This window comes from Lathyrus oleraceus, chromosome 5 (genome assembly GCF_024323335.1).
Source record: "Lathyrus oleraceus cultivar Zhongwan6 chromosome 5, CAAS_Psat_ZW6_1.0, whole genome shotgun sequence".
In the NCBI taxonomy this organism is placed as follows: Eukaryota; Viridiplantae; Streptophyta; class Magnoliopsida; order Fabales; family Fabaceae; genus Lathyrus; species Lathyrus oleraceus.
Window position 1 is genome coordinate 73096783 of NC_066583.1, and position 16655 is coordinate 73113437.

Below are 16655 nucleotides of genomic sequence, written 5' to 3' on the forward strand. Positions count from 1 at the left end.
GCATCGTAAAGTAGTAAATCCTCAGAGGGCATTTATAGTATGAAAGTGAAATATCCCTTTAGGCTGAGATCTGCCTCAAGTGGTAGCGGCTGAAAGGTGATAGTTAGATGTGAGTCGTACAATCATAAACTATCTAAGGATTTAGAAGACCATGCCATATTTGGTCGTCTAAAAGTTCATGAAAGACAGTTTGTGAATGACATGATGAAGTATAACATGGCTCCACAGTACATAGTTTCTGCTTTGAAAGACAAAGATTCAGAAAACCTCACCAGTGTTATCCAAGTGTATAGAGCTAGAGCTACATACAATGCGAGCAAGAGAGATCCATTGACGGAAATGCAAATGTTGTTGACTATTGTTTATAGAGAAAAATACATGTGCTGGACTAGAAATAGGGAAGACTCAAATGTTGTTGTTGATATGTTCTGGACACATCCTGATTTAGTGAAGTTGTTGAATATGTTTCATTTGGTGTTGATTTTTGATTGTACATAAAAGACAAATAGGTAATGTGCCTCCTGTCATTGACCGTTGGAGACAAAACTGTAGTGAAGATACAAAAACATGAGAATCAACATATGTATGATGAATTAGGCACTTGAAAGATGAAGTTATGAAGTCATACTAATTTATTTTATAATCTTGTATGTAGCATATTTTTGTGGAAAATATGTATATATTATATGTGATTTTTTTTATCGAAACAATTATGCAGACCGCTGTGTCAAAAGTACCGAAAATTTAAGTTTATTTGAAATTCTGGCTTCATTATGAAAAATTTGAAATTTCCGAAATTTCAATTTTTTTAAAATTTCCAGACTGTCATGACATTTTACGTAATTTTCAAAAAAATTATATATAACTCTACTGAAAATTGTAAAATCTCCGGTATGTTTTTACTAAAAATTTTAAATTTAAAGTACATGTGTCATAGTTGTGGTAGAAAAATATAAATTTTCAAAATTTTCGAAATTCATCCAAAAATACAATGATAAAATTGTTTAAAATGGAGGAGTGTTAAAAGTTCAAGTTAACTCCTCCCTAAACACCTACAAAACCTATTGGGCCTACAAAGGGTTTAACAATCCACATAAAACCCTAATTTAGCTTCATCTCTACGCCCTATTTCAACTCATCTCCCATTTCTCTTCCATTCTTCCAGTCTCTTCCCCGAACCCTTCCTTCAGAAGCAGCACCTTAAACCCTATCAATGGCGATCAAACCTACAAAAGCTGAGAAGAAGCAGAATTACGATGCTAAGCTCTGCCAACTCATCGATGAATTCACCCAAATCCTTGTTGTTAACGCCGACAATGTCGGATCTAACCAGCTACAGAGCATTCGTAGCGGTCTTCGTGGTGACTCCGTGGTTCTCATGGGTAAGAACACCATGATGAAGCGTTCCGTTCGTATCCACGCTGAGAAAACCGGAAACAAAGCATTTCTCAACCTTATTCCCCTTCTTGTCGTGAGTCATCTTATCTCTGTCTTTCATTATTTTATTGATCCATGAACGAATTTCGATTGAATTATGGGTTTTTATCAGTAGAAAGCTACGAAATTTCGTTATTTTGATGTTTTTTCACACATAAATTGCTCTTTTTTTATGATCAAAATTGTATTTTTATGTTTAATTACTATCTAGATTGAGATGATATAATTATGGTTATTGTTGTTAAGCCTATTTTTGATGATTTGTATAATGTTTTGCTTGTTCAATCAGGGTAATGTTGGTTTGATTTTCACAAAAGGTGACTTGAAGGAAGTTAGCGAAGAGGTTGCTAAGTACAAGGTGAAGTTACCTTTTCGCAATTGTAGTATTTTATGTTTAGTGTGTTATATGCAATGTTATGGTACTGTTGCTCTGTTTTTGTTGCTGCGTTTCGTTTTGTTATTATAATTCTATTCATGAATGTTGTGGTACTGTTGCTCTGTGATCACTGATTTATTCGATAAAGATAGATGTATTGTTCATAAATTTGATTAATCTACATTGTTTTTATTCTCTTCATCTTGAGTTTTGTCATCTCCATTTTGTGAGTTATCCACAGTTGCAATATGTTTGTATTCTTGTTAAGAATTTTGCTGAATACTTTGTTTGATGTATGCATTTGCAGCAATGTGGTTGAATGTGTTCACCTGTCCCATTTTAATTGAATGCTTGTTGAATACTGAGTTGTCTTATATCTGAATAGGTCGGAGCTCCTGCTCGTGTTGGTTTGGTTGCTCCAATTGACGTCGTTGTGCCTCCAGGCAACACAGGGCTTGACCCCTCTCAGACTTCTTTCTTCCAGGTTTGTGATCTTCTTTTAGACATTGAGATTTATTGTCGCGGATATCAAACTTATGTTTATTCTCTACTTTAGGTGCTTAACATTCCAACCAAGATTAACAAGGGTACTGTGGAAATCATTACCCCTGTGGAACTTATTAAGAAAGGAGACAAGGTTGGATCGTCTGAAGCTGCATTGCTCTCCAAGTTAGGCATAAGGCCCTTTTCCTATGGGCTTGTGGTCCTTAATGTTTATGATAACGGTTCAGTGTTTAGCCCCGAGGTTCTTGACCTCACTGATGATGATCTCGTTCAGAAGTTTGCTGTTGGGGTGTCAATGGTTACTTCACTTTCTTTGGCCATCTCATACCCGACACTTGCAGCTGCTCCTCACATGTTTCTCAATGCCTACAAGAACGTTCTAGCAGTTGCAGTTGCTACAGAGTATTCATTCCCCGAGGCAGACGAGGTTAAAGAGTACCTGAAGGTATTGGCTTCGACGTACTAATGATCTTGATACTAAAATAGTGATTTAACATTCACACATTTCTTATATATTTATTTTGTTCAATGCAGGACCCAAGTAAGTTTGCTGTAGCTGCAGTTGCTGCACCAGCTGCTGCTTCTGCTGCTGCCCCTGCCGCCGCCAAGGAGGAGACAAAGAAGGAAGAGCCTGAAGAAGAATCCGATGAAGACATTGGTTTCGGTCTGTTTGATGAATAAATCCTTCAATTTTGCTATTAGTGGAGTTAATAAATTTTGCTTTATTAGTTAGATGAAATCAATACTTGATTCATTTTAGGGGCTAGATGTTTTTTACTTTTCATATCCCATATTTACCAAAAATTTGTTATAATTTTTTATTTCTTGATAACTTACACCCTTTTTATGTTTTTAACTTGCATTTGGAAAGCAAATTGCTGCCATTACTCTGATGAAAATAAAGTAGTGTTAGATATTTTCAAAATATTTCTTTGGTCTTGTTGTTATCTGTAGTATATGTGAACAAGGTCCCAGGTTCAATTTTTAGGCATACTACATTTTTTTACAATACTGCGAGAAATCGACTGGGCACAAGACCAGATACGCTTGCCACTCAAACAACTCATTTGAAGTTGTCTAAATGCAATCTTCATCAATATTCACAATCTCCTCGCTCTTTTGTTGCAACATTTTCTCAACAAGTATTTCTAACGGTGAGTATGACTGAAATTAAATATTGAATTTTGTCACAATTATATTTGTTGGATCCCCCAGGCGTGGATCCTTGCCGTCCATTGTGACAATTATATTTGCTGGGTTCTCCAAGGATGGATCTTTGTCGTTCATAATGGTAATTATATTTTGCTGGATCCCTCAAGGTTGGATTTTGCTGTCCATAGTGGCAATTATATTTGATGAATGTCTCAATGCTCAAGGTTGGATCTTTGCTGTCCATAGTGACAATTATATTTGATGAATGTCTCAATGGTGGATCCTTACTGCCAGCGGCAATTATATTTGTTAGATAACCTGGGATGAATTTTTGCTGCCTATATTGACAATTATATTGTCAAGGAAAGATCATTTGTGCTCGAGTCAATCCCTCAAGGGTAGAGGAAATAATTGTATTCTCCTGGAGAAAGGAAAGATCATTTGTGTTTATGGTAGAGGAAATAATCATATTCCCCTAGAGAACCCTAGAGAAAGGAAAGATTATTTGTGCTCGAGTCAACAAGGTTGACCATTTGTATAAGGATAACACAGGATAACACAATCATCTTGTGGCTAGATAAAGAGTTGAGCACATATACTTTAATGGCAAAGACTTGTTGTGCTATATCACCATATAGAATGTTCTCATTGGTTGCATGACAATTGTGTCAATACAACAAATAAAATGTTAAGGATCAACAATAAAGAGCGAATGGATTAGGTTCCATACATACAATACAATTTTAATGAATCCATTCACAACATCCAAATGATTTATAAGGACATTTGGCATGGCAATTCATAATTTCTAAATCCTATACAAATGACAACTTTAAATGTTGAAGGTTACTCGACATCCACGAGTAACTAATGTACTATTACCGAGTCACTAAAATATTTTGAATATTTGGATTAGGTTTACCACTTTGTATAAGTTTTTGTAAACAAATTACTTTGTAAAATTTTCAAAGTCCTCATATGATACAAACAAGTCCTTAAAGGTTCAAGGAAAAGAAGTCCTTACACGTTGTAAAGCAAGGAAGTCCTTTAGTATGAGACAAGGAAGTCTAAGATTAGGTTGTCTAAGTGATTTTACGAATAAATATAAATTATTGTGTAGTTCTCTTCCCTATTCTTTTTACTTTTTGATGGATTACTCTCCATGCTTAAGAATATTGATTTTTTTTTTTATAAATAAAAGTCAACACAATTCAAACTCCCATTCATATGTTTTCTCTCTTTCAATTTGCATCAGAATACGATCTCTTATTTAATGTGGATCATGAATCTATCTCTTGTTCTTCTAATCATTCCTTTATGTATTAACCACTTCTATTCAATGGAGATAATATTTTTCTTCCAAGTGGAAGAATATGTTATGTTGTTTCTTCATGACTCAAGATAAAGATCTTTGGGACATAGTTGAAGAAGGTTATATTATATGTGTCAATAAGCAAGTAGTTGCAACAAACAGAAAATGACTATCATCAGGGTATTAGAAGAAATATAATTCATCACAAAACAATAACCATCATGGTAAACACTATCTCTCTCTCAAGGAATTTCTCAAATTTCCAGATCCATCTAATGCCAAGAGAATATATGATTATTTGGTTAGCGTGTATGAAGGAGTGATCTGCTGTCGCACACGGGTAAAAAATGAATTATTAAAAATGTAGTTTAGGGAAGCGACCCTCGTGTTATATCGTAGGGAATCCTAATTCAGTTACCTACCTTTAGAATCAATAAATTATTAAGGGGTTTTTCGAGTTTGGACGGGTTTTAGAAATTTCAATAGAAAATATGCATGTGTAAAAATCAACTGATCCACTGAATCGACAATTATGCCCTATCGATTTTTAGGGATCTCTATTTTCAATCCTCTTTGTGTTTGACTATAGAATAAATTAAACAAGCATAAATAAACCCTATGTTGAGTTCCTATTACTGTATAAAGCATCATGATTGATAGTGAGCTATAGTTGAACAATCAAGCGTTGTAAAAGTACAACCTGTCAGTTATGTCCTAAGGAACCAAATTCTATCAAACTAAATCCTATCAATTCTATCGATTTGAATTAAACATTAGAATAAAAATTGAATCACATAGAAAATGAATAGTAGTGACGAAACTAAATAAAAAACATAAAAATCGGGAGTCTTGATGAATTGACGATCCCATGAGTCGAAGGAAATTTTGGTCATTCATGAGACTACATTTCTATTTTCCTTACAAATTTTATAAACTGAATTACGTAATTCTTGTTGTGATTTTTGTCCCAAAAGTAAAACTAAATAGACAAAGGTTTTGGGCTATAATTTCACTGATCCGAAGAACATAAAGTAAGTCTCTAGCACTAACCTAATAAGGTGGCATGTTTAGTGATTAGGTTAATAATTCAAGGGAAACTTGGTAAACTCCACTAGCAAGTATATAATCCTAAAATCATGGGAAATCCATTATTTCTCCATTCATTCCACATTTCTCCAAATTCTGAAGTTAGAGAAGAAGATAAGAGAGAGAGGGAGGGTGCATAGAGAGTGAGGGAGAGGAGAGGAAGGTTGCGTGATCATTGAAAAAATCTCTTGCTTTCATGTTGAAATTTCACCATTTTAAAATAAGAATCAAGCTTGGAAAGGCCAAAACCTCAAATAGATTACCAACATCTATTTTTCTCCTCTAATTTAGGTTCCATCTAAATGTGGGATTTCCCTTTTAGGGTTTAATTAAGGTATCTCCTAAGATCATTGCATGTTGGGGTTTTGGAATGTAGTTAGGTTTTGATGAACGTTCTAGGGGTTCCATGATATGGTTATGTGCTTGATCATGTGTTAAAAAATGTTTTCATGTGAATATGCTGATGCATGTGTTTTGTAACTGACATTCCATGTATTTAGACTGTATGTGATGAATTAAATGGTCTGGTTTGGTTTGATCGTATGAAAAAATGGAGGAAACCCCAATTACTAGAGCCATTGTGCTAAGTAATCTCCACTACGGGTTGGTAGTAATGGTGACGAGTGTCTGTATGGGAAGGGAAGCATTAGGGGAGAAAAGTGAAATGTAGTACTTCCCAAGACTTGGAGGGATTACGACCAGTAATGCCCATTATAGGCAAACCATAATCACCTCGGATTATTTGTATGAAAGGGTTTCCTGGGTGTGATTACGGGACCTTAATGCCCATTAAGACTAGGCCGTAATCACTCATAACCTATTCCCTTCCCCACGTTTCTTGATACATTTCTTGATCCTAACTTGTGAAATGGATAGTGTGCTCTTTTGCTATGCTTGAGTGCTATGTATTTCTCTGAAAGACTTGTAACATGATGGTTTTCCTAGGTTAAACAATAATATCAATTGAACTGGGTGTTTTGTTATGTATGTATTAGTTACTTAATGATCAATTGAAAAAATCGATTTAAGTGAGTAACCCTAAGATAATCTAGGATTAAGTTAGTGATGAGTACTTGAGTGCGTAGTCGTACTCTAAGATGATAAGTATAATTAAACTTGGTTTCAAAAGAAATCAAGTATATACATATGCTGAATGTTGAGACTCCTAGAGCATATCATGAATGTAGTTAATGATTAGGAGGGAAATCCAGCCACAAGCGGTTGGTCACACCATAATACCAACATGGGAGGAAATGATTAGTAGGAAGTCTCCAATTCCATAAAACTAGACTAAAAAATAAGGAGTACTAGTAAGGAATGGAAATTTTGTGATGCTAACCGTTTCTTGAGTTCTACATGGTATGTCGAACGTGTGTATCAACGTTTATATATTGTATAAGCTTAATGAGCGTCGTTCCCTTTCAATTAGGTTATTTGATACATGATCTTAATTCTAATAGAATTGGATTAGTATTTGAAACCTATTGGCTAAGTGGACTTATGGTTTAGTAGAGCCCCATCGAGAAGCAATATCTCACCCCATGATGTTGAGTCTTTTTCAGATGAGCAGGTTTCCACCAAGGGAAAAGGAAAGATGTTGTGAAGAGTTTAAAGACCTTGCTATCTATTTGATTTTCCGCTGTGTTTTTGCTCTTAGTTTTGTATCAGACATCTTATATGTATATGTACTATGTTTTAGACCTTGTGTCTTACATGTGTGGATATCATTTAGACACTATTTTATGTACAAGTACCAATATATAATATTCCAGATATAATAATTCTAGACGTATCACATTTGGGATGTTACAACAAAGCTGGAAAAAAATGCCAAAATACACTGATCAAATTCTCTCTCACACTAAAATCTTTGCACTCAATAAGATTTAAGCTGACAATTAAAAATAAATAAATAAAGTATGCAATGTTAAAGCAAATCCTCATCCTAAAATTTAAGGAATATGACAATTATAAATAACTTCTTCAAAAATCAAAATAAATATGAGTAAAGTTAACCAAATAATACATCATAAGTGATAAGATCCTTATAGGATACACAAATTCTCTCAACTCACAAATATTTAGTTTATGTGTTTACACTCAAAGCACATCATGAAAGCTAACACTACCATAAGTTTGACAAAACTATAACGTCCACACTGAAAATATGTGCATACAAAGCTCAAAATGACTTCATTTAGGTTGTAACGTGACTTATGACATTATGTCATTACAAAATATTGACGAGTATTTTCAACATAATAAGTATAAAAATAATAGCAAAACCAAGAAAATATGTAGAAGAATTGATCAAAGTTGCAAAAGAGTGAGAAAAATGGACTTAAAAAAATTCTGAAGAAAAAAAAGAGAACTTAGCCACTGGTTTTCTTGCGACTGCGATGCTATCATCATGGGCGCGATGAAGCAATATCGCGATTGAAATGCTTCCCAATGCGGCCGTGATGGCGCAAAAATTCTAACACGCTTTTGCATCTTTAAATAGAAAAAATGGAACATTTTTTAGGGTTCAAAATTGGAGAGAGAAAGTGACAACCAGAAGCTTTAGAGCATAAAGTTCGAGAATATATGAGAACATATTTTCCTTTGATTTCGATGAATAATTCTTATCAACCCAAGATAATTATCAATTTCGCTATGAGTAGCTAAGTTATTTTAGATTAGGTCTTTTGAGATAAACCTAATTGTACTTTGTTAGATCATATGATTGTTTGATATTATTTGAATTCCCATATGTTATAATCATTATTTAATTGTTCTTGTGCTTAATGTTGTTTTTGTGTTGATTACCACGTAAATTGATATAAGATGAGTATGAATTATTGACAGTAAGTCTACCGATCCAAATTAGGATAATTATTCGTTAGTAATTAACTAGGAATAAATATTTATAAGTTGTGGTTGTTGAATTAACGAACTTAGAAACATCTAATTTAACTTTGAATTAACCTAAAAAATTATGAAATTATAGTGTAAATTAGTGAGCTGTATGCCAAGAAGTTGGACATAGTGGTTTGTTAATTCACGATGATATTATAGCTTAATTGTAATTATTTTGATACCCAATTCATCAACATGTATAATTAGGGGTTTTGATAAAAAGATCTAATCTCCTTTTCACATCGAACTTTACTCCGTTAATTTTCTCGTTCTTGTTTTCGCACAAATTCACTATTGAACTCCTCCCAATTATTTATTTTAAATCGCGTTGTTATTGCCTTTTTAAATTTACAATCCATGTGGATACGATCTTTATTTTATTACTTCGACGAAGCTGGTACACTTGCTAGTCTTAGTGCATCAAGTTTTTGACACCGTTTCTAGGGATTGTTGATAATTTCAACAATGCAATATTTGTGTGGCATTTTTAATTTTTTAAATCGTTTTTGATTTGTGTGACATTCTTGTTTTCACACCAATTCACTATTGAAATTCCCCAACTATTTATTTTAAATCACATTATTATTTCCTTGTTAAATTTACAATCCATGTGAAGATGATCTTTATTTTATTATTTCGACAAGACTGATACAGTTGCAAGTTTTATTTCATCAAATTTTTGACGCTGTTGCAAGAAATTCTTGATAATTTGAACTAAGCAATATTTGTGTAATGTTTTTAATTTCTATGTTATTTTAGTTGTTATTATTTGTTTTAATTTTATTTTCCCCTCTTATTCGACTTTGATTTGTTTTGTGTAAATTTTGTTATTTTGTTATTTTTAGGTTTAATTTCAAATTTTCTTTGTTGTTATTTATTTGCTATTTTATCTTTGTTTTTTATTTTAGTTTTTTTTTTCTATTTTTTTGTTATTGTTAATACTTAGAATATTATTTTATTTTTTATTTTTTATTTGAATTTTCTATTTTTAGTTCTATTTTCTGTTTCATTTTTTGCTATTAATTTCCTTTTATTTTATTTTCTTAGTTATTGTATATTTTTATTTTCTACTCTTATTTAGTTTTGGTTGTTCATCGCTATAAAAGTATCTTGTGTTTGTGTATGTGAGGTTCGAATCTGACGCTAATACCATTTGATTAAGATTCAAAAGAACAACACAAGCAATTCGAAAGGCAAAAAGAGAAGTATTTCAAGCTAAATAAGAACTTGAAAAAGAGATGGCTAATCCATCATGACAAAAAATTGGGGGCTATTGAAGGAAGACTGATGTTGGATAGAGATCCTTAGGGTTTCAACCAACTAATCCTGTTACTTTTAATGTAAAAAATTATGTGCTTTTATGTTTAAGAGACAAATACTTTGACAGACAGGCTATCGGAGATCATTGGGAGCATCTGGCTAGATTTTATGAAACTTGTTCGATGTGAAAACTGAATGATGTGACTGAAGATCATGTGGAATTAAAGTTATTTTTGGTTTCTCTATGAGAGGTAGAGCAAAAGATTGGTTGCAATGTTTACCAAATGGTACCATTCAGACTTGGAAGGAGTTGGAAGACATGTTTCATTAGAAGTTTTTCACACATACTCAATTTATTGAAAGAATAGTAGAAATCTCAAATTTTGATCAAGGTGATTGTGAGACATTGTCTGATGCATGTGAGAGATTCAAGTTGTTACTCCAAAGATGCTCAAATCACAATATGAGGAGTATGGAATATATGTAACATTTTACCAGAGGTCTCATAACTCAAATAAGAATGTTTTTGGATGCCTCAGTTGGAGGTATTATAATGACTAATGAAATTCTAGTAACAGACTATCGATGTCACACTGGATGTTATGACATCCAATTCTACGCAGACAAGAATGATGCAGAATGTAAATGTAAATGGCAGTAAATCACACAGAGAATTGTTTACCCAGTTCGGTGACAAACACACCTACGTCTGGGGGCTACCAAGCCAGGGAGAAAATCCACTATAAGAGGTATTAATTCAGGACTTAAACCAACAGTTTAATCCTATCACTTAAGACCTACCCAATGCAATTTCAATCTAAACTAAGACCTGAGTTCCTACTCATCCCCCCTCAATCACCACAGTGATTACAACCTTTAATAAGTTTAAAGTCAATGGTGAAGTTATACTTCAAACAACTCTTGATTGTGCTTAAAAGCTTTAATCAAGAAACACAACACTCACGCTTAAAAGCTTAGAGTGACACAACAATTACAACTCAATGAACACCCTAGTCCAATGCAATCATCTAGGTGATAATTGCTTGGCTCACAAGTAAAATCTAATACAAGACACAAATAAAAGTACAGCCGTGATATACGATGATATATTAAATTCTTCACGCTTCAAACCCCTGAGTTGCTGAAAGTAGGATTGCCATCCTTTTATAATGCAACACTTGGGCCTTGTACTTGAATTTTCTAAAATTAAGGTTAAATAAGTTAACCTAAATTCCACATATTAGGGTGCTAACAAATAGGCTATATGTTAGGGCTCTTAAATTTAGCTCAACTGTTAGTTTCCTGGATTTTAGCACAGCTGTTAGATTCCTGAAAAATAGCCTGAGATAAATACTGAAACAGAACAGAAAAACTAACTAGCCTACACTTTAACATATGCTGTCAGGAATGAATGTCATAACATTCAGTTTGACATCCAGAACATAGGCCATATGCTAGGTCTCTTAATTCTAGCCCAGCTGTTAGTTTCCTGAAACAACAGCCTGAAATAAATGCTGAACTATACCAGAAAAACTAACTGGCCTATAATTCAATATCTGCTGTCAGGGATGAATGTCATAACATTCAGTTTGACATTCAATAAATCCTGTATTAGCTAATCCTGCAGCATACTACTCAAGCATGTCATGACACCAGTCAAGACATCAGAGTACAGTTAGTGTTTTAACACAAAATGCAGCCAATCAAAAACATCTACAAACTCCCCCTTTGGCAAATTTTTGGCTAAAACAACTTGGCATCACAACAGAGTTCACAGCAGCGGAAATCACACATCCAAGCAAAGAATCAAATTAGCTAATACACTCAGCACACATAGAAGTTAAACTTCAAATAGCAGCAACACAAGTAGACAACAAACAGCAACACAACCTCTTGTTTAGAGGACCTTCAACTTCAAATAAATCTGTTGTCCTGGGGTACAAGTGTTACTCCCCCTTTTTGTCAAAAATGTTGCCAAAGCAACACTTCATATTACAGACCAAAACAGACAAACATACAGGCATTTATCAGACACACAAGCTTGATTTAACTTCACAGTTTCAATCAAGAAGACATACTCTTGATCTTGCTTTCCAGCTTTGATCAAGACGACACATACTTGATCTAGCTTCACAACTTTGATCAAGTAGACACACACTCTTGCTTCACAGCCGGTACATCCATATCAGATGTCATGACTTTGTGTATGACATTTTGAAACACTCCTGCATGAACATGTTCTTTAACTCCAGTAGGTACATAAGATATCTCCCATAACATCTTGTGAACACACTTATGGCAAGTGAAGTAACTATTATCAGAGCACACTTTCAATTGTTTAATAATTTGAAACATTAAACAGTACATTCCTAACATCCTTAGTTGCTATAATTCCTCAGAAAGGCATATTCCCAACTTGCCCCTTAAATTTTCAAACTGAGTAGCATCCAAAGCCTTTGTAAATATGTCAGCAAGTTGTAGTTCAGTTGCCACATGTTCCAAGGTAATCACTCTGTCTTCTACCAGATCTCTTATGAAGTGATGTCTAATGTCAATATGTTTGGTCCTGCTGTGTTGGATAGGATTCTTTGAAATATTGATGGCACTGAGATTGTCATAGAACAATGTCATGACATTCTGAGAGACATTGTACTCAGTCAGCATCTGTTTCATCCATACTAGTTGGGAACAACTGCTTCCAACTACTATGTATTCAGCTTCTGCAGTGGACAATGATACACAGTTCTGTTTCTTGCTGAACCACGATATGAGATTGTTTCCCAAGAAGAAACATTCTTCTGATGTGCTTTTTCTGTCATCCTCACTCCCAGCCCAATCAGCATCACAATACCCAGATAAGATAGGCCCAGAGCCATGAGAGTATAGCATACCATAATCACAAGTCCCATTGATATACTTGAGAATCCTCTTGACTTGATTTAAGTGACTCACTTTGGGTTCTGCTTGGTATCTAGCACACACACCAACTGCATAGGCAATATCAGGTCTACTGGCAGTTAGATATAGTAGACTACCTATCATGTTTCTATATAAGCATTGATCAACACTAGAACCTCCTTCATCTTTAGTTAACTTTAAATGAGTAGGTGCAGGAGTTCTTTTGTGACTGGCATTATCCATACCAAACTTCTTAACTATGTTCTTGGCATATTTGCTTTGGGAGAGAAACATAAAATCTTCCATCTGTTTAACTTGCAGTCCAAGAAAATAAGTCAATTCCTCAACCAAACTCATTTCAAATTCAGATTGCATCTGGTTAACAAAATGTTTCACCATTTCATCTGACATTCCACCAAAGACAATATCATCCACATATATTTGGGCAATCATGATTTTGCCATCTTCCTCCTTCACAAACAAAGTCTTATCTATCCCTCCTTTTCTGTAACCATTAGAGGTCAGAAATTCAGTCAACCTCTCATACCAAGCTCTAGGAGCTTGCTTCAACCCATACAAGGCTTTCCTCAACTTGTACACATGTTTTGGTAGGTTAGGATCATTGAACCCTTTAGGTTGTTCCACATAGACTTCTTCATTCAAGTAGCCATTTAAAAAGGCACTCTTCACATCCATTTGGAACAATTTGAACTTTAGAATGCAGGCAACACCTAACAACAATCTTATTGACTCAAGCCTTGCAACAGGTGCAAAAGTCTCATCAAAATCAACCCCTTCAACTTGAGTATACCCTTGTGCCACTAGTCTTGCTTTATTCCTAGTGATTACTCCTTTCTCATCAGACTTGTTCTTGTAAATCCACTTGGTACCAATGATGTTAGTCCCTTCAGGCCTTGGAACTAACTCCCATACTTCATTCCTTTTAAACTGCTCCAGTTTATCTTGCATAACATTGATCCAATATTCACCAGTCAGGGCTTCTTTCACATTTTTTGGTTCAACCCTGGATACAAAGCAGGAATTTGAGCTATTCTCCCTTGATCTGGTAATCACACCACTATTGGGATCTCCTATGATAAGATCCTTAGGGTGGTCTTTCTGAATCCTGATAGAAGGCACCTTGTTCAATGCATCTGCCACAAGTTCAAGAGGAGTATCCTGTACATCTTCAGTCTTGACTGGTATGTCTGTTGAAGTCTCAAGGAATGTTCCAACATCCTCTATGACATTGGATCCTTCATCTTTATCATCCACAATCACATTTATGGATTCCATCAGTACATTGGTTCTGGAGTTGAAAACTCTGTAAGCTCTGCTGTTAGTAGAGTATCCCAGGAATATACCCTCATCACTTTTGGGGTCCATTTTCCTTCTCTGTTCACGATCTGTAAGAATGTAACATTTTCTTCCAAAGATATGAAAGTACTTCACAGTAGGTTTTTGGCCTTTCCATATTTCATACAGAGTGGAAGAGGTTCCCTTTCTCAAGGTAACTCTATTGTGAACATAGCAAGCTGTATTCATAGCTTCAGCCCAAAAGTGCATAGGAAGCTTCTTTGCATGAATCATAGCTCTAGCAAATTCTTGAATAGTTCTGTTTTTCCTTTCAACTACTCCATTTTGCTGAGGAGTAATAGGTGAGGAAAACTCATGACTTATTCCTTCAGATGAGCAGAAATCATCAAACTTGGAATTTTTAAACTCCTTCCCATGGTCACTTCTTATTCTGATAACACAACTATCCTTTTCCCTTTGGAGTCTGATGCACAGATCTTTGAAGGCATCAAATGCATCTGATTTTTCTCTGATGAAGCTTATCCATGTGTATCTGGAATGGTCATCAACAACCACATAAGCATATCTCTTCCCACCAAGACTTTCAACCTGCATAGGTCCCATTAAGTCCATGTGCAAAAGTTCCAGAGTTTTGGATGTTGTAGGATGTCCCAGCTTAGGATGTGACATCTAGGTTTGCTTGCCAACCTGACATTCTCCACAGACTTTTCCTTCATCAATAAGCAGCTTTAGGATTCCTCTAACTGCTTCCTTGGATATGATCTTCTTCATTCCTTTTAAATGAAGATGTCCAAGTCTTCTATGCCACATCTTCACTTCCTGTTCTTCCTTGGCTAAGGAGCACATTGAGGAGTAGTTTGAGACTTTAGGTTCCCATAGATAGCAATTATCTTTGGATCTGGATCCTCTCATAAATTCCTGATTATCTCCATTCGTCACAACACATACTTCCTTAGTGAACTGAACATAGAAACCTTGATCACATAGCTGGCTTATGCTGATGAGATTTGCAGTTAGTCCTTTTACTAACAGTACATTATTCAGTTCTGGAACTCCAGGACTGTCCAGCTTACCAACACCTTTGATTTTTCCTTTAGCTCCATCACCAAAGGTCACATAACTGGTAGTATGAGGTTGTATATCCACCAATAAGTTCTCCATCCCAGTCATATGTCTTGAGCAACCACTATCAAAATACCAGTCTTCTCTGGTAGATGCCCTTAGAGCTGTGTGAGCTAATCTAGCAACCCATTGTTGTTTCTTGATGGGGGCATTACGCTTAGATGCCTTCTGCTTAGGTCTTACTTGAGGGGTCTGGTTAGGATAACCATGCAACCTGTAACAGAAGGGTTTTTTGTGACAAAATCTACCACAGTAGTGGCATCTCCATCTTTGAAATTTCTTATTTTGATGGTTAATTCTTCTGTTTCCCTGATGTTGTGACATTAGTTGTGACTTCTGCTTGATTTTCTGAACTTCAGCCTTTGAGCTTTTGAGTTCAGTTGAGGATTCCTTAACAAAGCCTAAACCAGACATGGTTCCTGATTTCTGTCCCACCTTTAGAATCTTTTCCAAAGTGTCAGTTCCTTTATTCAGCATTCGGATGGATTTTGTCATTTGATCTAGCTTAGAGGTCAACAAGGTTATCTCACCATTTAGACCATCTATGACTGTCAGATGCTTCTTCTTCTCAGCTTCCAGCTCCTTGATGAGTTTCTTCTGCTTTTCTCCTTGTATACACACTTCTGCACTTTTGACACATAGCTCTTTATATGAGGCAACAAGTTCATCAAGTGTGAGTTCATCTCCACTTGAGTCATCATCAGAGTCACAGACACTAGTTAGTGCAGTGACATGTTTAGCAGATTCTCCTTCAGATTCACTCTCAGAGTCTCCCTCAGACCAGGTGACAGAAAGTCCCTTCTTGTGCATCTTGAGGAAGGTAGGACATTCAGCTCTAATGTGTCCAAAACCTTCACATCCATGACACTGGATTCCCTTGCCTTGGTTGAACTTTTCTTCAGATGTTGATCTTCTACTGACGTCAGACGAAATGTTCTTGACATTTGGTCTACCTTTTTGATCAATCTTCTTTATGAACTTGTTGAACCGTCTTCCAAGCATGGCTATAGCTTCTGATATGCTTTCATCACCTCCAATGTTTCCTTCTTCTGAATCCTCTTCAGTATTTGATACAAAAGCTATGCTTTTGTTTTTCTTTTCAACATACTCACACAAGCCCATTTCAAAAGTTTGGAGAGAACCAATAAGCTCATCAACCTTCATATTGCAGATATCTTGAGCCTCTTCTATAGCAGTGACCTTCATGGCAAATCTCTTGGGCAATGATCTGAGAATCTTTCTTACAAGTTTTTCTTCATACATTTTCTCTCCTAAGCCTCCAGATGTGTTGGC

The 16655-nt window shown here is 35.2% G+C and overlaps 1 protein-coding gene across 1 annotated transcript; it reads left to right on the plus strand.

Moving 5' to 3' along the window:
• Positions 1–1047: 1047 nt before the first annotated feature.
• Positions 1048–3244, plus strand: LOC127085537 (60S acidic ribosomal protein P0). Its single transcript, XM_051026054.1, has 5 exons — positions 1048–1471; positions 1727–1795; positions 2199–2297; positions 2370–2762; positions 2852–3244. The coding sequence occupies exons 1-5, from the start codon at positions 1214–1216 to the stop codon at positions 2996–2998; spliced, it is 966 nt and encodes a 321-aa protein (XP_050882011.1). The 5' UTR covers positions 1048–1213; the 3' UTR covers positions 2999–3244.
• Positions 3245–16655: the final 13411 nt, after the last annotated feature.